We start from the raw sequence: 22,086 nt of genomic DNA, 5'->3' as shown, positions 1-22,086 counted from the left end.
AAAAAATAGGCCAGCAGTTTGTAAATTCAAGTTAATATATGAACTTTTTGAAAAAGCTTTTCTGGGAAACTGAAAGGAAGAAGGACGCCAGATTTCCAGAGCAAGGGGAGGAGGGACCCGAGCAACATCTCTCCCCTGTGAAACCTCGCTCCTGCGCGCGGCCAGTAACTTCGACTTCGCCTGCCGACTCTTACCTGCGCCGGCGCCGGCCTCGCTGTGCCCCATTTTGCGGCCGCCGTAAAGAGTAGCTGCGCGGCGTGGCCACGCCCCTTTAGCGCTTGTGACGCAGGCGCCCTAGGCTTTTTGGGCGGGAAAAAGAAGCAACCCTGAGTGGTGGCCGGCGCTACTGGGAGCAGCTGCATTCTCCCAGGCCGTGTCTCCCGCCCCCGGCATGGGGCTGCTGGAGCTTTGCGAGGAAGTGTTCGGCACCGCCGACCTTTACCGGGTGCTGGGCGTGCGACGTGAGGCCTCCGACGGCGAGGTCCGACGAGGCTACCACAAGGTGTCCCTGCAGGTGCACCCCGACCGGGTGGGCGAGGGCGACAAGGAGGACGCCACTCGCCGCTTCCAGGTACGCAGGATCCCGCCCCGAGGCCGACTGGCCACCCGGGCCTCCTCAGCCTTTTGGCTACCGGGCCTCGCCCGGGGGAGCGCACTGAGCTGGTCTTTGCGCCTTCTGGTCTTTTCTCCCGTCGCGGTTTCGGTGGGAGGAGCAGGGGTGACTTATGGATACTCTCTGCCCTCAGATCCTGGGAAGAGTCTACTCCGTTCTCAGTGACAAAGAACAGAGAGCTGTGTACGATGAGCAGGGAACAGTGGACGAGGACTCTGCTGTGCTCACCCAAGACCGAGACTGGGAGTCGTATTGGCGGCTACTCTTTAAAAAGGTAGGAGATTCTGGAGGTTTCTTTGTGACTTTTGCCATCATTCGATCAACAAAATTTTATTGATTGCCTCTAAAGTCTTGTGTTAATTTTGTAGGAATGAGGAATTTTGAGTATGGCCTTGAAATATAAATACACACTTACTGAAACAGGCTTTTTATTTCCTGTTAATGTGATTGTTGCACTGAAAAGGGCCGATTAATTTTTCTGTAGGATGCACTTTATTTTACATATCCAATTGTAAGTCCTGATCTCGGGTCTCCTTTCACCCTTGGAAACTTCTCTTACATTTCTCTTTCCTGGTCCCTAGTTAGCAGTTGTGAAGACTGGACTTAGAAAGGAGAACTCTGGAAAAGCTTAGGCATAGAAAATCTGGTTCAGCAATTTCAACTCAAGCAACTGTTGTATTACAGCAATTCAACACCTAACTCTAGTTTTATTAGTGTACCTTTTATCTAAAGTCAAACTCTCAAAGTTAAAGCAAATCTCCTTTATTCTCAGATATCTTTAGAGGATATTCAAGCTTTTGAAAAGACCTACAAAGGTTCAGAAGAAGAGCTGGCTGATATTAAACAGGCCTATCTGGACTTCAAGGGTGACATGGATCAAATAATGGAGTCTGTGCTTTGCGTGCAGTACACAGAGGAACCCAGGATAAGGAATATCATTCAACAAGCTATTGACGCGGGGGAGGTGCCATCCTATAATGCCTTTGTCAAAGAGTCGAAACAAAAGATGAATGCAAGGAAAAGGAGGGTAAGATTTGAATACTGTTGATTTATATCTTGACTGCTTCCAAAAAGGATTTGAGAGTATTTACAGCAGTAGAAGTAAACATAAAGCTCCAGAAATAATGACTAGGGTTAACTTGGTCTAATAGCTTTCATCTAATAAAATGGACATACCGGGGGCACGCCTGTAATCTCAGCACTTTGGGAGGCTGAGGTGGGTGGATCACGAGGTCAAGAGATTGAGACTATCCTGGCCAACATGGTCACCATCTCTACTAAAAATACAAAGATTAACTGGGTGTAGTGGCACGTATCTGTAATCCCAGCTACTTGGGAGGCTGAGGAAGGAGAATCACTTGAACTGGGGAGACGGAGGTTGCAGTTAGCCAAGATCGTGCCACTGGACTCCAGCTGGGTGACAGAGTAAGACTGTCTCAAAAAAATAATAAAATGGGCATACCAGTTCATCAAGAGAAACTATTTTTCTAGTATATTGTGCTCACGATGATTTTTATTGTTTAACTATTACCGTAGTAAAGTAGCACTGAAATCTTTTTTCATATGGGCCAATTCTTGTAGCCTTGCTGAGGCATCCCTCAGGAGATAAAGTTAATGGAGCCTGGATACACAGGACAGGCAGTGAGCCTTACTCGGTTGAGGGGTAAGAAGAGAATGGCAAAGCCGGGCGCGGTGGCTCAAGTCTGTAATCCCAGCACTTTGGGAGGCCGAGGCGGGCAGATCACAAGGTCGAGAGATCGAGACCATCCTGGTCAACATGGTGAAACCCCGTCTCTACTAAAAATACTAAAAATTAGCTGGGCATGGTGGCACGTGCCTGTAATCCCAGCTACTCAGGAGGCTGAGGCAGGAGAATTGCTTGAACCCAGGAGGCGGAGGTTGTGGTGAGCCGAGATCGCGCCATTGCACTCCAGCCTGGGTAACAAGAGCGAAACTCCGTCCCCCAAAAAAAAAAAAAAAAAAAAGGCAGAGACTGTCTTGTTAAAAGTGCAGATTTGGGGGCCTTTGCCAGAGTTTGATTCTTGAGTTAGATACAGAATTCTTTTTTTTTTTTGATTGAGACAGAGTCTTGCTCTGTCACCCATGCTGGAGTGCAATGGCGTGATCTCGGCTCACTGCAACTTCTGCCTCCTCAGTTCAAGCGATTCTCCTGTCTCAGCCTCTGGAGTAGCTGGGACTACTGGCGCACACCACCACATCTGGCTAATTTTTGTATTTTTCGTAGAGACAGGGTTTCATCATGTTGGCCAGGATGGTCTCGATCTCGACCTTGTGATCCACCTGCCTCAGCCTCCCAAAGTGCTGGAATTACAGGTGTGAACCACTGTGTCCAGCCTTTTTTTTTTTTTTTTTTTTTAAGAAAAGCTAGCTTTGTGGTCCCCAGCTGTGCCAGGGGTAAGGCGAGTTGGGGGCGTGGTTCAGGATGAAACCTCAGCTCATCAGGCATTAGATTCTCACAAGGAGCACACAACTTTTAGAACCATTGCGGCCTTCATGAGTGCTCCCTGGAACTTTTCTGCAGCTTTTACATATGAAATGCGTACAGAGAAAGCTGACCTTTTTGTTTCTGATGAAAATTCACAGGGCCTGTTTTGCCTAGATGGCTGCATCCTCTCTGGTGAGCTGAGGGGAGCTGTGGAGTGTATATCAAGATCATTTTGGTTCATAGGCTACATCTGCTAAGACTTAGGCTGACAATTACCTTAAGTTCATCATTTTCTGAGATGAAACTGAGCACAGCTGCATTCACAGTAGCCTTAGCTTGAGAAACTTCCCTAGAATTTGAGGACAAAATGGCAGTTTTGAGAGACTGCTCAACAAACCTGAAGGGAATGCTGAGATAATTTGAATGCAAGGAAACAGTGTCTTCTTACAGGGATGGGAGGTCCTAATGTTATCATCATCCCCAGTATTAATTTCATTAATTGCTACTTAGAAAATTCACAGGGGATGTTGGGGCCTCTTAAGTTGTTGCCCTAAGAACACCTTAGTGTGTTCTTTTGTTCTTAGCAGTATTTTGGAAACAGTGCCCTAGGAAAACCTGGCAAAGGAAGGCTGCTTTGAAATCAGGTCAAGAAAGGTTAAAACTGTCTGCTGATGTTTCTTCTGACTACTCAGAAGTCATTTTAAACTGGGATTCCCAAGGGGATTACCAGTCTCATGTAGTAAATTGGGTTTCCAGAAGAGGAATTGGAAGTACCTGTATCCCAGCAATTGCATCGTTTTCCTTACTTTTTTTTGTTCCGCTTTGTTTTTAAGAGATGACATCTTACTCCATCACCCAGGATGGAGTGCAGAGGCATGATCACAGCTCATGCAGCCTCGAACACCCAGGCTCAAGCTACCTTCCTACCTCAGCCTCCCTAGTAGCTGGGACTACAAGCACATGCCACTACACCAGGCTTATTTCTTTTATTTTTTGTAGAGATGAGGTCTTACTGTGTTATCCAGGCAGATTTTAAACTCCTGGGTTCAAGTATTCTCCCACCTTGGCCTCCCAAGGTATAGGGATGACAAGTGTGAGCCACCACACCCAGCCTCCTGTTCCTTTTTATCACAATGTGATTTATGAGTGCCAAATTACTTACTACCTGTAGCAAGTAGAATTGGGAAAAAGCGAATAAATGGTTAATTGGAATCACAGGATCTACTGCTTGTTGTCAGCATTGTTGCCTTTTAATAAATAACCTAGTTAGGTAATTCTATTTATATAATCCTCAAATTGAAACAGTATTACAGATTTGCTTTTGGGAAAGACAATGTATTTTAAACATTTCCTGGTTGCCCTGAATCTCATGTGAGTTTCTGTTGCAGGCTCAGGAAGAGGCCAAAGAAGCAGAAATGAGCAGAAAGGAGTTGGGGCTTGATGAAGGCGTGGATAGCCTGAAGGCAGCCATTCAGGTAAACTTGGCAGTTTATTGCCACTTTGTCCTTAATGATCTAAAACCTGTTGCTAATATTTTCCTTGGAATGTTGTATTTTGTTTTCTTCTTGTAAGTCATAACTTGAATGCCATCTATTTGTCCTTTTCAAGTGTACAATTTGGTGGTTTTTAATATATTTACAAAGTTTTACAATTATTAACACCAATTGAAGGACATTTTCACCACTCCAAAAAAACCTCCATACCCATTAGCACTTACTCCACTTCTCCAGCCCTTGGCAACCACTAAGTACTTTCTGTGGATAGTGTTGTGAAAGCTTGTGTTTTAACTTCTCAAACAGAGCAGACAAAAGGATCGGCAAAAGGAAATGGACAATTTTCTGGCTCAGATGGAAGCAAAGTACTGCAAACCTTCCAAAGGAGGAGGGAAAAAATCTGCTCTCAAGAAAGAAAAGAAATAATGGAATTTTTCTCTTCAGAGGTCTTTAGGTGTAAATTGATGCTATCATAGGCACGGTGCAGCCAAGATTTGAAGGCAAAAGTCAACTCAACTCTTGAGAAAAGTTGTCTTTCTAGCCTGAATTTTTCAGATAGATTAGACCAAGCAGAATCTGTCAACCTGATCTTAGTATTTCCTAGAAAACACCTGACATTGTGTGAGGTCTCACCTGAAGGAACTTGGTGGTGACAGTTGGGAGGGCGGAGGGAGGCAGTGTCCTTCCTGACAGAACTTGCCTCCATGGATCTTCTGTACATGGAACTCTATCTAGAATATGGTTCTGTTGATGCTGTTTTCTGTGATGTGTGTGTCTGTTAGAGTAGGCTCTCTACCCGGCTAGAACACCTTCCAAACACTTGCTGGACAACTGCCTTCCACATACTTCCCAGTTTACATTTGGTCTTAGTGATCTTGAATAGACCCTCTATTCATTTTACTCAGTCAGGTTTTGTACTGATGTACAGGTGTTAAATTACTTCAGGCATTTTTTGTAAGAATTATATATGATTAAATAAAAAAAGTGATGGTTAAGTTCTGGGGGCTTTGTAAATGATCCCAGTAAAATGTGACGCAGAAAAATATGAATCATGTTTAGGATGAGAGAGAAGGGGAAAACAGTAGTCCTGGTCAGCTTTATAACAGAGAGCCTGCTTTCCGTAGCATGAAGAGATGTATATTGTAGTCCTGCCACTAATTGCCAAATGTCTTTAGTTGGGCCACTGAGCTTGTCTGAATCTGTTTCCTCATTTATAAAAGAGTTATTACATTGAAACAAGGAGTGAAATCCAAACCTGTCATATTGTATGTATTAAATATGTTCAGCTTTTCAGTTAAAAAAATTGCACTGGCTTTGAGGGAAAACACACAGGGTGAGAGAATTGGGCTAAATGACTTCTTAGAGGCCCCTTTCTGATTCTTTAACTTTGAAAGGCAAACCTCATTGATTCAATTATTATAGTGAACTCATGGTAATGGTTTGTGAGAACAGTACAGAGATTTTCATTTCTATTTAGATGAGTTGGTATGAGAATATATGGAATTTTTTTAAGGGGCTGTTTAAATCTTTGATTTGTAGACTATGAAATATACCATATGCATAAAGTAACCCTTTAGCTATTGAGCCTTATATATCATAATTTATCTAAGGTAAACATGTATGACACATTTTCAGTTTGTGACTACAGATAGGTTAAAAGTAATTTTTAATTGTATTAAAAATATAACTTAATGCAGGTTGTTTGAAGCATCTGTCTTCATATGATAGCATTAGAACACCTTGGTATAATAAAAAGTTACCCTAATTTATGATTATTTGTATTTATCTCTTCTGAAAATTAATAAGATCTAAAATTGGCATGATAATCAAGATTAATATTTTGGTGAAATTTAAAATAAATTTAAGCCATAGTTAAAATCATTGCTGCATTCATGAGTGCCCTTAGGAAAAGGTCCACAGTAGAATCAGAAAGTCAAACCTCTCCTCCTCCATACCCATATCCTGCTGTCTATAGGATATGTTTATGCTGGATTAATTGCCAGGTTTTCTTAAACTTTTAGGAATTATACTCTGGTGGCTCACTAGTAGATTCTACAAATTATTTTTTAATTGACTTCCTTAGAGCTGCAGGAGAATATCTGGCAAGGTACATTTAATATTTGGAAAAAAGATATGACTAGTAATATACTTTAGTAAGAAAATAAGCATAACCTGGCATCAGGTAGGCATTGTAAGGTTGAGCTGTCATATCTGGAAAAAAACAAAAGCAATATAATTTATTACAGAAGTTACTTTACACCAATGCTTAACATTTATGTCTTTAGGTACACACTCTTTCCATTTTAATATGCTGATAGGGTAGGACATCTAAAGAGAGCTCTAGGAATCACATCTATTTGATGAGGTCAGATTTTTGACAGCAAAATGACTTAAAACTGAGTATAACTCCAGAAATGAAGACAGGCTGAAGTATTCTGAAGCCAGTGATATTGTCACTGATCATTTGCTGCTTTTTGTGTATGTGTGAGCTCATCAAATCCTATATAATTGAACTGATCATTGTTAAGAGACAACATGAGCAGTGATTTGGGTATTATTCATTGTTGCATCTTTGGATACAAACTTTCCTTTCCAATGGAATAGGTTAATTTGTGCTGAAAGAGACAGTAACTGGAGGTAGAAACAACACTCATGTCATTTTTGGCAGATAATGCTGTTTTGTTCTTTAGTCACTTGTGCCAAAATCACTCTTCATGAAGATGGTTTCTAATCAATCTTCTGTACAAGCTCTACATCACTTGATGACTGAACACTGCTTCATGAAGTCTTGTGTTTTCTGCAGCCTGATAGGTTCTTCTCATTTGCCTTAAGGTCCCTGCCTGGTTCGAGAGACTGGTCCACCTCTGCTTTGAGATTTTGTAGACCCATGTAACTGAGGACCTGTCAAATGACATCACAGAGTAACATTAGCAGACAGTCCAGGTTTGATAATAACTCAAGTTTATAGCTAAGGGCTTTCTTGCTCCAGTTACGAATTGGACTTTCTTAAGGTATGAAAGCAGTAAACTAGTTTTGCAGAAGAGCCCACTAATTAAAAAGAACTAGATGTCTGATTCACTTCTGTATTACATTAGTTATACCTGACTAACAGTGTGGCAGAAATTACAGCCCAAATGCAGATTTGAAAGCAGAATCTGATGAAAGCATTTAAAGACTACCAAACAATGCTACAGGGCCTGAGAAATCACTTGGACTACAAAGATTGCTTGAGGCAGACTAGTTTTTACTATAGTTGCTGATTACTGTTATTAACAGGAAACACCTCAGCTGTCCTTTACTTCTGAATGTACCTTTAGCATAGTAAGAATGACCCTGATGTGGTGAGAAGACTGTCAAAGGCAGAATTAAAATATCCCACAGCCTGGGCAACATAGTGAGACCCTTCTCTATAAAAAGTAGCTGGGTGTGGTGGCACTACTTGTAGTCCCAGCTATGTGGGAGGTGGGAGGATCCCTTGAGCTCAGGTGTGTGAGGCTCCGGTGAGCCATGATCATGCCACTGCATTCTGGCCTGGTCAACAGAGTGAGACCGTCGGAAAAAAGACATCCCTCTTTGCTGGAACTGAGTCATTTTGAGTGCAAAAAGGAAAAAAAAAAAAAAGACATCCCTCAATTTCCTCCTATCACTTTTTTGTTAGTACATCTACAGAGTATAATTTGAAGATAAAAAGAGTTGATGGGATAGCGTCAGACTTAGCATACCATGATGGTTTAGAATTTCTTTTCTTACCTTGTCCTAAAAGATTAACTGATCCAAGCAGTTTAATCCATAGGAATACGGATTTAGCCTACATAATAAAATCCATGCCATGTTCTTCAAGAATATTTTGAATGTTATAACAAGGACTCATTAGGGTTAAACTTTATAGATTAAAAAAAAAAACCAGCAGTTTACTAAAGTAGTGGTAAGTTAATTTGCATGGTATTAAAAAAAACGTGAAACTTTTTGGCTCAGAGCAATAGAACTTTCCTAGCTTTTTGTTATACCCCATGTTCCAAAATGAATTTTAGGTGATTTACAAAGATGGGAAAAAATAAATCCAAGAGAATCTGAAATAGGTGTAGGAAAAAGACAAAAGCTGGGTCTTAACACATCCACACAGTAGTAAATAAGGGCCATGACCCCACCTGTACCTGTAGATCCCTTACCAGGTCGTGCCTGATGAGGATACTCAACTGCCCATGAGCGATGATACTGTGTATCCAGCTAAAAGAGAAAAGAGGAGACACTTTGTATGATGCAGCTCCTCCGAAAGGATAATATTTTAGCAGGTTCACAGGAAAACCTTGAAATCAACAGTGTAAAAGGCACAGACTACCAGCCTGAGGGAAAAGTCGGCTAAGTGCACTGTGTTGAATTTCAAGTAGAAAATCCCAAGCCAGATGTGCACAAAGCCATTTATTAACTTGTAAAAATTGCGAATTCTTCAGTGTGATTACTATGCTGTTAAGCTACTTGCTGTGTGTGTGTGTGTGTGTGTGTGTGTGTGTTTGTGTTTGTGTTGTTTTCCCTCTGAACCTGTTTTTTTTTCTTGTTTTGAGATGGAGTTTCGCTCTGTTGCTCAGGCTGGAGTGCAATGGTGTGATCTCACTGAAACTTCTACTTCCTGGGTTCAAGCAATTATCCCATCTTAGCCTCTTGAGTAGCTGGGATTATAAGTGTGTGCCACCACACCCGGCTAATTTTTTGTATTTTTAGTAGAAACGGGGTTTCACCATGGTAGCTAGGCTGGTCTTGAACTCCTGACCTCGGGTGGTCCGCCCGCCTTGGCCTCCCAAAGTGCTGGGATTACAGGTGTGAGCCTCCACACCTGGCCACAGCTAGCATTCTTTTTTTTTTTTTTTTTTTTGAGACGGAGTTTCGCTCTTGTTACCCAGGCTGGAGTGCAGTGGCACGATCTCGGCTCACCACAACCTCCGCCTCCTGGGTTCAGGCAAGTCTCCTGCCTCAGCCTCCTGAGTAGCTGGGATTACAGGCACGCGCCACCACGCCCAGCTAATTTTTTGTATTTTTAGTCGAGACGGGGTTTCACCATGTTGACCAGGATGGTCTCGATCTCTTGACCTCGTGATCCACCCGCCTCGGCCTCCCAAAGTGCTGGGATTACAGGCTTGAGCCACCGCGCCCGGCCTAGCATTCTTAATAAATTGAGCAACTAGCTATCTCTCTTTTTATGACAGCAAATGGGGAGAGAAATAGTAAGTAATTTTTACTTTTTTTTTTTAAGCATATGAGAAAGAAGACTTTGAAATGTTTTCATCTGTTGAGTTTTATTCCTAAGGCAACTAAAAATTAAATGTTTTAGTCTGGTGCAGAGGTGTACCCCAGGAGGCCGACGTGGGAGGATCACTTGAGCCCAGGAGTTTTAGGCCACAGTGTGCTGACTGCACCACTACACTCCAGCCTGGGTCAGGAGTGAGACCCTGTCTCTTAAAAAAATGAAGTGTTTGACCGGGAGCGGTGGCTCATGCCTGTAATCCCAGCACTTTAGGAGGCCAAGGCAGGTAGATCACTTAAGGTCAGAAGTTCAAGACCAGCCTGGAAAACTTGTTGAAACACTATCTCTACTAAAAAAAATAAAAAAAAATTAGCCAGGTATGGTGGCAGGTGCCTGTAGTCCTGGCTACTTAGGAGGCTGAGGCAGGAGAATCATTTGAACCAGGAGGCAGAGGCTACAGTGAGCCGAGATTGCGCCACTGCTCTGCAGCCTGGGTGACAGAGCAAGACTCCGTCTCAAAAGCAAAACAAAACAAAACAGAGTTTGAGAGAATCTAGCTGTGTAATATAATCATCAAGTACTACTTAACATATGTCCTGTATCAGATTATGAGAGGGCAAATTCAGTAGAAGTTCTCAAACTTTTGGGGTTCACATTGAACCCCAAGAATCAGAAATGCTCATGTTTCCTTTTTCTTGTTTTTGGTGAGTTTCCCCCTAAGTCAACCTTGTGGGGTCTACTATGTTGAATAGTGTTCCCTCAAAATTTACGACCACCTGGAACTTGTGAATGTGACCAAGTTTGGAAATAGGGTCTTTCAGGTGTAATCGAAGTAAAGTAATACTGGATTAGGGTGGGCCCTAAATTCAGCGACTGGTATCTTTATAAGAAGAGAGAAACTTGGGCACAGACACATAGGGAGGAAAGCCATGTAAAGACAGAGGCAGGCTGGGTGTATGACTCATGCCTGTAGTCCCAGCACTTTGAGAGGCTGAGGTGGGAGGGTCACTTGAGCCTTGGAGTTTGAGACCAGTCTGGCCAAAAACAGTGAGACCCTATCTCTACAAAATGAGAAATTAGTAGGGGACAGTGGCATGCAACTGTAGTCCCAGCTACTCAGGAGGCTAAGATGAGATGATCACCAAGCCCAGGAGGTTGAAGCTGCAGCAAGCTATGCTCTGCACTCCAGCCTGGGCATCAGAGTGATGCCCTGTCTTTAGAAAAAAAAAAAAAAAAAAAAAAAGTCCGTCAGTCTAACAGGCTGTAGGAAAAAAAAAAAAAGGTTAAAAAAAAAAAGTCGGGAGTGGTGGCTCATACCTGTAATCCCAGCACTTCGGGAGGCCAAAGTGGGCAGATGACTTGAGGTCAGGAGTTTGAGACCAGCCTGGCCAACATGGCAAAACCTCCGTCTCTACTAAAAATACAAAAATTAGCTGGGCATGGTGGTGCACGCCTGTAATCCCAGCTAAAAAAATCGGGAGGCTGAGGCAGGAGAATCACTTGAACCGGAAGGCACAGCTTGCAGCTAGCTGAGATTGCACCATTACACTCCAGACGAGGCAAGAGTAAGACTCTGTCTTTAAAAAAAAAAGTCGGGGGCCGGGCGCGGTGGCTCAAGCCTGTAATCCCAGCACTTTGGGAGGCCGAGGCGGGTGGATCACGAGGTCGAGAGATCAAGACCATCCTGGTCAACATGGTGAAACCCCGTCTCTACTAAAAATACAAAAAACTAGCTGGGCGTGGTGGTGCCTGCCTGTAATCCCAGCTACTCAGGAGGCTGAGGCAGGAGAATTGCCTGAACCCAGGAGGCGGAGGTTGCGGTGAGCCGAGATCGCGCCATTGCACTCCAGCCTGGGTAACAAAAGCGAAACTCCGTCTCAAAAAAAAAAAAAAAAAAAAAAGTGGGGGACAGAAATTGGGAGTGATGCAGCTACAAGCCAAGGAACACCAGGGATCGCAGGCAGCCACCAGAAGCCAGGAAGACACAGATTCTTCCCTAGAAGAATCCAAAGGGAGCACGGCTCTGGTGACAACTTGATGTTGAACTTCTTGCCTCTGGAACTGTGAGAAAAAAATTACTGCTGTTTTAAGGCACCCCGTTGTTGGTCATTTCTTACGACCTAGTAAACTAATACAAAGGTCTATTCATTGATTATCCTCACTACTCTTGTAGTAGAAGAAAGATTTTGCAGTGCGTTAGCCTGCTGTGGTTCAAGGGTCATGAGTTGGGACAAGTATGCTGCAAACACCACCATCCCGACAACTTCCAGGATGTGGAGTCCCTGGTTACTTCCCCAGGATCTCCAAGTGCTCTTGCAACTAAGTAATTTATGTGGGGTCAAGCTTCCGGCCGACAAATGGGGAAGGTCAGTGCATGACCCCACTGCTGATCAGGTTTTTCCTATTAAAAGGGATAGTAAATGCACAATAAATGGTAGGTAGTGCCAGCATTTAAAACACCAGTAGAAAGAAAAAGTCCTAAGCTAAGCTTGGTGCTTAGGACTTTTTCTAGATTGATTATCAATATAAAAATTTTTTCTTTTCATTCTTTTTTTTTTAATCTTGTTTTTTTACAAAAATTTTTTATTGGTTCTAAACCCATGGGCAAACCGTCCTAAGACTACTTGATTAGTTTCTAGGCATAGATTTCAGTCTTAAACTCATCCACCAGAACTCATCATAATATAAGACCACTTATGATATAACTCCAGAAGAGCAGGATTACACAATAAAGTTATGTTCATCTGATAATACACTGGGGTTTAATATTCTTGCTTGTGCTCAGACATAGCTAAGCGTTAAATTGCTTAGAATTTGTGATTTCTGTATAAGGCATTAAATAATAGGTGTCAGGGACCAGTTAGGATACTGTTTTTATTGTTGGAAACTCAACTTTCATTCTGAGTTAAGCCTCTAGATAAAGTCTTAAGTCTGCCAAACTAGTATCCCCCCGACTTCTTCTTTCCCCACTATCCAGACCATTCTAGGAAGTATGTCACTGTACCAAAAATGATTGAGTTGTGTTGGGCCTGGAGAAAAAGTCAGGCAAAAGGAGCCTTTCTTGGGGTTGCTGATGGTTAGGCTCATCCACCACTGCACTTCGAGCTCTACTGGAATCGCCATGGGGTTTCTGCAGAAGAGACAAAAGTTACAGAAACTGTGAAAACTATCTGTAGTGTGGTATGTAGTTAAAACCCTATCAAACCTGCAGATACGGTACATGCAGGCCAAGCAGCTCCAATTCCACGTCATAAATTAGCACTCAGTTTGTACACTTTTGACAAAATACAGTATAAATCAAGATCAGAGCGCAAATCTTGCAGAATTACTGCCCATGAGGCTGGATAGTAAGCACATGGAGAGGCAATATGAAAGAAACATACCGTCTGTCTTTGTGGCCCCACAGTGCTCACATGTTCCACTTCGGCTGTGCCAATAGGTGGTAGCAGATTATTTCGACTCAGGGACATTGGTGAGGGAGAGGAGAGCGAGTCAGCTGCCACCGGGCTACAGATCCCACCAACAAACACGAAGGTATGAAAGCATGAAGTTACAACAATACCAGCAAATTGATTAGAAATCAGATAAATGAAGCAGATGAATTTAATGTGCACAGAAAGCTTTAGGCTGCCTATGTTTTTAAGTAGAGATCTCAGGATTTTAGAAAATTCGAGTTTTTTAAATAGTGCTGATTTTGTTTTGAAGCTCTATACTGGGCACACAACAGAAGTTGGCCTTTTCTTTCCCACGTAACTGGAATAAAACATTTGTCCCTATCTGGTATTGTACTTCTCTGCTGATTTGGATTTGTAAATTCCCAACTGACGATGGAATTCTTGACAGTTCTGGACCTTCTGGTTATTCTTCTCCCTAATAACTACAGTTCTTGGGTACAGTTCCTAAACCTTCATTCCCTTCAGTAGGATCTGGAGTAGCTTTCAGTATTCCTCATACTTAAGACAGTAAGTGAAACTGAATGATACTTTTCATGACCCAGAAGTAACAAAGCAACTTACTTTTCAACTTTGAAAAAAAATACTATCAGATGGAATGAGAGATTAATTATACATCAAGACTACTCATCCTCAAATGAGTGAATTTATAGCTCTGTTGGTATAGATAAAGCTACATCCACATAATAATGCTTAACTTGGAAGCTGAATTGAAAACACTGTTGTGGCCTTATTATCTCATACCTTTGTTATATTTTTAGAAACAAATCATCCTAAGACAGTTTGTGAATCAACAGCTAAAATAATTCTGTTTAAAATTGGCTCCTAGGTATTTGTTACATGACGAGGCTCAGAGTGTAAAGTGAATAAAGGAAATGGATTATTTTTAGTGTCACTTCCTAAGAAGTGCTAAGGGATATTTTTCCTGGTATATAAGCAACTACTTATCTGAGGTTTATAAAGTTTTCATTGTCAATGAATAAGCAGATCCCAATGGTACAGAAAAACCTTAAAGGGGAATTAACTATTATTTTGGGGTGAAATTTCACTGAAGATGTTCCCACTACAAAAAACATTTGATTAAATAATAGGTTCTTTATTCCTTTTGTAACCCCAATATAGTATTCTAGCCAACATTTTATTTTTACAAGTAGACATAGAAGTCTTTAGCTAGATCAGCAGAAAGATTCAATATCTATTTCATTAAAATTTAACCCCAGCCGGGCGCAGTGGCTCACACCTGTAATCTGAGCACTTTGGGAGACTAAGGCAGGCAGATTGCCTGAGCCCAGGAGTTTGAAACCAGCCTGGGCAACATGACAAGACCCCTGTCTCTACTAAAAACACAAAAAATTAACCTGGCATGGTGGCACCCACCTGTGATCCCAGCTACTTGGGAGGCTGGGGCGGGAGAACCACTTGAGCCCAGGAAGTTGAGGCTGTAGTGAGCCGTGATCATGCCACTGCACCCCAGCCTGGGCAACAGGAGTGAAGCTGTATCTAAAAAAAAAAAGTATAAAGTAAAATAAAATTTAATCCCATTAAAAAATATGGGCAGTCTGTCATAAGACTACTTAATTATTAGTTTCTAGGCATAGATTTCAGTCTTATGTTTTAATTAACGCTGTATGTAAAATGCATTAGTTTTACCACAGTTTCCAGAAGGTCTGCTTTTGAAACCTACACTCGGGTTCCTCTGAGGATTTCTTCCACAGGTCTTGGTGTTCCAGCACATGAATGGCTGGTGCTGATCGGATGCAGGGTCCGTGGTGGTGGATTGCGTCTCCTGGCGGACTGCACTGTGTATGACAGAGATGATGTACTAAACTCCACAGCTCGATTTGGCCAATTTCGAGTTGAAAGGATGGTACTGGACCCAGGCCTCAGTAGTAGCTTGTCATCAAGATCTCTAGTAGCCAAATCAGAAACCCACAATGAAGTAAAGATCTCTATGTAAACAAAGACAAGACTCATGGGTTAAAGCCTTAGACTAGAAACTACACTTAGGGGAAAATAAAGCAAAAATAAAAACCTTTCAGTAAGTAACCTAGTTTCCAGATGGTACTGTAGCTCAGGCATGAGAATCTGTTCTTAAAAGTAGGACATTATTTCAATCATAAACATAGTTTTCTAGAATGGCCATTTGGGAAAGCAAGTCTGTTATTCATCTGCCATCATAGTCACTTTTAGTCACCAGTGAAGGCAAGCCTGAAGGACGCCTACTCCAAAGTGCTTCCCAAAAATTTGTCACAGGGGCTGATTCCTACTCTAAGGCAGTCTTTTGTGTTGAAAGAGTGTTATCTGAAAGACAAATACGGGTGCTTGGCAGTAGCTGTGGTGTCAGTGTGGCTCCCACTGTGGCGATTAAAGTGCTGAGCAAGTTGGAGCTGGCAGGGATTTGGGTTTGGGTTCCTTGGAAAGCTGGGAGTGGGCAAAGGGTCTTGTGCTGCCCAGAGCCAGAGCTGTGGGACCACAGTAACCCCATCTGCATAAATAACTGAAAGGCAACCCTTTTCTGTAAGTCTTCCAATAAATAAAATACTACACCTAAACAGTTCATTAGCTTAAATACTGCCCTACAGATTCAGGTGTATTTTGTGTTTTAAAGCAAATGAGAGGACATTTGACTATTTTAAGACATCTAAGGCTGGGCATGGTGGCTCACGCCTGTAATCCAGGCACTTTGGAGGCCAAGGCGGGCAGATCACCTGAGGTCAGGAGTTCAAGACCAGCCTGACCAACATGGTGAAACCCTGTCTTAAAAAAAAAGACATCTGAAGGGTATCTGAACAGTGAAATGGAAGGGAAGTGAAAGAATAAAGCAGCTAAGCTCTGCCATTTGCTCCTACAGCTTTCAGCAAGTTCCTTAACCTTTCAGGCCACTTTGGTGTCCTCTAGTGCAAAATGGCCCCGTGCTTGGAGGACTTTGAAGGGATGCTGCCCGTCAAGGAATAGGACTAAACTATTTTGGTCTTCCTGCCTCTCTAGCAATTCATTTACGCTTTTTTTTTTTTTTAAACACACCCTAACTGCTTTCTAATTACAAAAGTTTAGGCTTTAGCTGCCTTATGTTCACCTTTATTTTTTCTGTGAACGTCTAGATTTGATTATGATCTCTAGCCAGGTGACTTTTAGGTCAATTTCCAGATCTCATCTCTTCCACATTTCCAATGAGATGGCCCATTTTTTCCCCCAGAAGAAACCCATCTTTTTCACCAAAACAGGCTTCTCTCAAGCTTGCAATCTGAGATGACTGATTCCTCTATTTCTATGTAATTTCACTTACTTGACAACATCTCCCAAAATAACTCACTCCTTTCTCACCCTGTGTGGTCACTTGAGTGCACACCCTTAACAGCTCGTGTGTGGACTCCTGCACTGACCCCTTACCTTTAGTCCCTTCCACTCCATCCAATCCATGTGCCACTGCTGTGAAGTCGACTTTTCAAATTCCTGATTTAAATATACCGTATGTGCTGCCAAACCAAAACTCATACATTGCTGGAAGAAGTGTAAAATGGTACAACTCCTTTGGGAAACTGTATGGCAGTTTCCTGTGAAACTAAACATATACCTGTCCTGTGACCCTTTTACTTCCAGGAATTGATTCAAGAGAAATGAGACCGTAAAACCACAAAAAAGACACACAAGAATATTTATAGTACCTTTACATGTAATACCTCTAACCTGGAAACAATCCACATGTGAATTAACAGGAGAGCAGATAGATAAATCATGCGTACTTATGAATACTTCTCAGCAAGACAACAGGTCATATGAAACAATGTGGATGAATCACAAAACATGACACTCAAAACCCTCCACAATCTGGTCCTAACATTTATAAGTTCCATAGTCATTTCTTTCTTGCTAATCACACCATGGCCTATTTTAATTCTGGAAGATTGCCAATTATCTTTCTTCAGAAATGTTAAAGTTCTGACCCATCTTCCATCCTTTTATATCAAAAATGGTCTGCTATCTCTCCTAAATATTTTGTATCTTCCTATCTCCAAACCTTTCCCCGTATCATTCCTTCTACCTAGAGTTCCCCTGCTGCTCTCCTTTGCTTATCCAAAGCCCCATCTTTCAAGGACAACTTCCAAACCAACACTTACCCACCAGAATGCTTTGGGGCTGTCATAGCACTCATTTTGGACAGCACACACATGGCACTCAGTCACAAAAATGTCACATATGGTTAGGACTCTCTTTACCCAGGTATGTCTTCTCTTTCCAGTTATATTATCAGCCCCCTGAGGGTGGAGTATTTTTGTTTTTTTGTGTTTTTGTGGTTGCTTGGTCGGCACTTAATAAATGCCTACTGATGAATTGATTTTCCTTTCCTCTGTTTCCTTTTTACACTCTATAGTCTGAAAATGTTGAACTTCTTACAGGAGCTTGTCCATTAGGGAGAGATTTCTTGGCTGTAGAGGCATCCCATGAACCAAGAGACCATTCATGTTTGGCTGATGACTGCTTGCTTGACAGAGACTCATCTACATGTCGAAAGAAGACAGTACTCATGATTGGTTGGAGAAGATACCTGTTTGGTTTCCCAACCTTGCCAAAAGTTAATATTTTCAATTTGGTTATGTATACTTTTTCCCTGTGCTTTAATTTTTATAATATCTCGGGTACCTTAGCTGGGGCCCCAAGTCAGCTGTCCATGTGATAAGGTCCCTCCTTTCCTCTCCATTCCTAAATGATAGCAGGTAGGGGAAGCCTGATCACTCTGGATGAAAACAATTAACAGCCCTCTCATGGGGAGTGAGAACCTTTATTATTATTATTGTTTACCTTGTAGTAGAAGAGAAAACTCAGACAAAATATGGAACAATAATAGAAAATAATAAGGGGAAACTCTAACTTGATCTCATTCATCATCACACAATCCTGCACTATGTACATACTAATTCCTCTTTCACTACCTGTGGAGCATGTCAGCTCTCGGTAACCTAAATCCTAAAGACACTGTACTAGGAGGTAAGCTTATCTGTTCTAATTTTAGCAGGAGGTAATGTTTCTTAGACTGGCACTGCCATCCTAGACCCCTGCTTGTTTTCTCAGATCATCAGCTCATTACCTTTTCTGGCCATCTCCACTGCTATAGAATGTATTTTCCTTCCTCTTTCTCTTCAGAATGTTTGAATTAACTCTTCTCCTTCCTTAGATCATGAACAACCAGAATGTCTGCTTATTCACGGCTTAGGCTACTAAACCATGGCCACACCAGTTCAACACGCAGAAGTGCTTTATCCCCACCAAAGGAACATTAATTTACCTGGTTCATACCTGGTGTGATGACTCATGAGCCTTCCTAATTTTCTTTTCTTTTTTTTTTTTTTTTTTTTTTTTTTGAGACAAAGTCTCACTCTGTCACCCAGGTTGGAGTGTAGTGGTGTAATCTCAGCCCACTGCTACCTCTGCCTCTCAGGTTCAAGTGATTCTCCTGCCTCAGCCTTAGAGTTGCTGGGACTACAGATGCCTGGCCTCAAGTGATCCACCCACCTTGGCCTTATTTTCTTTTTAAATACCTGTTTAGTAAAACCAGAAAAAACAAAAACTAGATCTGGTAGTAAAATCCGTGGCCTAAATAGATTAGAATATTTTCTTTCTTTCTCTCTCTCTCTCTCTCTCTCTCTCCCTCTCCCTCTCCCTCTCCCTCCCTCCCTCCCTCCCTCCCTCCATATGAGGCCAGGAGTTTGAGACTGGCCTGGGAAATACGGTGAATCCATGTCTGTACTAAAAATACAGAAATCAGCTAAGTGTGCACATACACTTCTGTAATCCAAGGTACTTGGAAGGCTGAGGCACAAGAACTGCTTAAACCTGGGAGGCAGAGGTTGCAGTGAACTGAGATTACGCCACTGCACTCTAGTCTGGATGACAGAGTGAGAGACTGTTTCAAAAAAATAAATAAAAAATGAACAGGTGGGCCAGGCTGAGAGAACAAGGAAGGAAAAAGCCAAAAGGAAGGAGGCATTCAAAGCATGATGTAAAGGCCATAGAGAATCTAAGATGAGTCCTTTTTATTATCCTCCATTCTTCCCAAAACAGACTTAGGCTGACCACATGGTTAATTCTAGATTGTACAACTTATGGATACCTCCTCAGAAGAGCTGACTGAGAAGTATTTATCAACTCTAATTTGCTATTAATATTTTAAATTGCAACTGACCAATGCAAAGAGCCACTGGATTATTATGATAAACACATAACTGTACTAAAAAGTATGAAGTCACAAATCATACAAGCAAGGCAAACAACTGAGCAAATTTCCTCTGGTGAGAGTAGCTCTGAGGTCTCCAGCTGATCCCTCTGGGGCTTACCGGATTTGAGATAATGGACAGTACCTTAGACTGTGGCACTCGTGGTAACACCAAAGGGTGTGGTTCACTCAGCACACAGGAACTTTCTGAATTGGGTCTGGTAACTGCAACATTACTCTCATCATCTGGGCAAAGGAATAGAATGTATTATCCATGGATAATCTTCTGGCCCATAGCAACAGTATTGTGAAAAAAAAAATCTCTCCTGAGAATTCATAGTCTTCACTTATTTTTGCAGCCCAATTTTATACCACCTTGCATGATTCAAAAAAACCCCTCAAACCAAGACTAGTTGAAAGTGGTTTCCCAGGCTGATGATGCCTACTGGTACCTGGTGGAAGGAGAAAAATATCTCTAGAGCAAAGTCGTCTCAGACACCTTGGGAGTTGATGGAAATGTTTTATAACTGTGCTATTCGGTGTGGTAGCCACTACCCTCCTCTAGCTATAGAACCCCTAGCATGTGGCTAGGGAGTGAGGAACTAAATTTTAATTTTAATTTTAACTGGCCAAACGTGGCTGATCCCTACTCTATTGGACAGTGTAGCTCTAGGGGAGCCTTCATTAATCCAGACCTCAATTTCGACAGGTAAAGTTCTGAGACTAGAAACTACTGTTAAGAATCACATCCAGAAAAAACAAGGCATCTTGAAAAAGAGCAAGCAAAAACAATATAATCAGATCAGCAGGAATTTCAGAAATTGGAATTGACAGATGTAGAATGTAAAACTAAAGCAGAAATAGAAAATATGACTAAGAGCAAGACACCATAAAAATGACCAAGCAGGCTGGGCATGGTGGCTTATATCTGTAATCCAAGAACTTTGAGAGGTGGAGGCAGATTGCTTGAGGCCAGTAGTTCAAGACCGGCCTGGGCAACATAAGGAGACCCCCATCTTTACAAAAAAATTAAAATTAGCTAGGCATGATGGCATGTGCCCTTGGTCCCAGCTACTTGGGAGGCTGAGTTGGGAAGATAACTTCAGCCCAGGAGGTTGAGGCTGTAGTGAGCTGTAATGGCAACACTGCACTCCAGCCTGGACAACAGAGTGAAACCCTGTTTCAACAAAAAATTAAAATTTTCTTCATTAATTTAGACCTTTAAACTGTCTTGATTAAAAGTTAAAATGATTATAAAAAGTTATAAATACATGATTACATTTCATCAGAGTTTTATATACTTTGAGGTTACAGTTCACAGACCATGTAGTCCTACTGCATATATTGCAAACCTGCGTGTAGTTTGGATTTCTTCTTTGCACAGACGTTGGAAAAGCTGCTCTAATAGTAGAGATAGGTTTGTACCAGCAACTGTCAGTTTGTTCTAACAACAATGAACCAACTGGTCCATGGCAAAGCCAAAACTGCAAGTGTTCTCTTTCTATACTTCCAGGTATTCCAATAAAAAGTAATGACAACAGCTAACATTTACTGAGCTCTTACATATTCCAGGAACTGCACTATATACTTTGATGTAACTTATTTCTTAAACAACTCTATGAAACAGGTATTAGTATTTATACTCATTTTATAGATAAAGAAACTGAGGCTCAAAGAAGTTAAGCAACTTGCCAAGGATGTAGATAAAGTTAGTGTCAGAGCCAGCAGTCAAACCCGGTTGTCTGGCAACGTAGTCTGTGCTTTAATCATTAAATAACACTGCTTCTCATGGGGATCACATTTCAGAGCAGGGTTGGCAAACTGTGGCCCATGGGCCAAATCTGGCCTGCTACTGAAAAAAAAATATATTGTAAAATACCTGTGATTTACCATTTTGCCATTTTACACTCATGTCACTTAACAGCAGGGATACATTCTGAGAACTGCATCATTAGGTAATTTTGTCATTGTGTGAATGTCTGAGTGTATTTACACAAACCTGGGTGGTACAGCCCATTACGCACCTAAGCTAAATGGTATATAGCTTGTTGCGCCTAGGCACAGGCCTGTACAGCATGTTACTGTACTGAAAACTGAAGGCAACTATAATTCAATGGTATTTATTTAAACAAGCCTAAACAGAAAAAGTATGATAAAATTATGGTACAAAAGATAAAAATTGTACTGCTTACTGTGAATGGAGCTTGCAGGAATGAAAGTTGCTCTGAGTGAGTCACTGAGTGAGTGGTGAATGAATGTGAAGGCCTGGGTCATTACTGTACACTACTGTCTATAAATGCTGTACACTTAGGTTACACTACATTTTTTAAAAATTTCTTTTTCTTCAATAAATTACCCTTAGTTTACTTTTTTAATTTGTAAATTTATTTTTTTAACTTTTTGATCCTTTTGAAATAACAGCTTAAGACACACTGTACAACTGTATAAAAATATTTTCTATTTCCTTATTCTGTGAGGTTTGCCCATTTTAAAATTAATTTTTACTGTTTAATCTTTTTTGTTAAAATCTAAGACACAAACACACACATTAGCCTAGGCTTACTTGATGTAAACTTACTTTGTAATTTTTTATTTATATATTATTCTTCAATAAAAATTTTTTTCCCTTTTA

General features: G+C 41.5%; 2 protein-coding genes across 11 annotated transcripts in view; one reads left to right on the top strand and one right to left on the bottom strand.

Moving 5' to 3' along the window:
- The first annotated feature begins 39 nt into the window (after positions 1-39).
- On the top strand, positions 40-22,086 carry DNAJC9 (DnaJ heat shock protein family (Hsp40) member C9). 2 transcript variants are annotated; one of them, XM_010350529.3, is made up of 5 exons: positions 40-571; positions 747-887; positions 1,386-1,640; positions 4,448-4,534; positions 17,641-22,086. In XM_010350529.3, the coding sequence occupies exons 1-5, from the start codon at positions 392-394 to the stop codon at positions 17,653-17,655; spliced, it is 678 nt and encodes a 225-aa protein (XP_010348831.1). In that variant the 5' UTR covers positions 40-391; the 3' UTR covers positions 17,656-22,086. The 2 variants fall into 2 exon arrangements, with proteins under 2 accessions (XP_010348831.1, XP_003939858.1); XM_003939809.4 differs by having other exon boundaries at positions 4,859-22,086.
- FAM149B1 (family with sequence similarity 149 member B1) overlaps positions 6,202-22,086 on the bottom strand; it is a 52,188-nt gene continuing 36,303 nt past the window's right edge. For 4 of the 9 annotated variants that reach the window (XM_074382387.1, XM_074382386.1, XM_074382388.1 and 1 more), the window contains 7 exons: positions 19,600-19,700; positions 17,639-17,742; positions 14,928-15,152; positions 14,621-14,743; positions 13,175-13,298; positions 12,796-12,921; positions 8,543-8,779 (listed from right to left, as the gene is read on the bottom strand). In XM_074382387.1, the coding sequence (XP_074238488.1) occupies positions 8,543-8,779; positions 12,796-12,921; positions 13,175-13,298; positions 14,621-14,743; positions 14,928-15,152; positions 17,639-17,742; positions 19,600-19,700 (1,040 nt within the window). Of the gene's footprint in view, positions 7,454-8,542; positions 8,780-12,795; positions 12,922-13,174; positions 13,299-14,620; positions 14,744-14,927; positions 15,153-17,638; positions 17,743-19,575; positions 19,701-22,086 lie in introns of those variants that run through there. The other 5 variants (XM_074382390.1, XM_074382389.1, XM_003939811.4 and 2 more) reach the window with 5 other exon arrangements.

This window comes from Saimiri boliviensis, chromosome 12, assembly GCF_048565385.1.
Source record: "Saimiri boliviensis isolate mSaiBol1 chromosome 12, mSaiBol1.pri, whole genome shotgun sequence".
Classification (NCBI taxonomy): domain Eukaryota; kingdom Metazoa; phylum Chordata; class Mammalia; order Primates; family Cebidae; genus Saimiri; species Saimiri boliviensis.
Note: the sequence above shows the minus strand (reverse complement) of the source record. Positions and strands in the feature narration are given on the sequence as shown.

What these genes read in the sequence shown, in the direction of transcription:
- DNAJC9 (XM_003939809.4), top strand. Translation starts at nt 392, where the DNA reads ATGGGGCTGCTGGAGCTTTGCGAGGAAGTGTTCGGCACCGCCGACCTT. An exon ending in GGCGGCTACTCTTTAAAAAG is followed by an intron (nt 888 to 1,385) that starts GTAGGAGATTCT and finishes CTTTATTCTCAG; the next exon opens with ATATCTTTAGAGGATATTCA. An exon ending in GCCTGAAGGCAGCCATTCAG is followed by an intron (nt 4,535 to 4,858) that starts GTAAACTTGGCA and finishes CTTCTCAAACAG; the next exon opens with AGCAGACAAAAGGATCGGCA.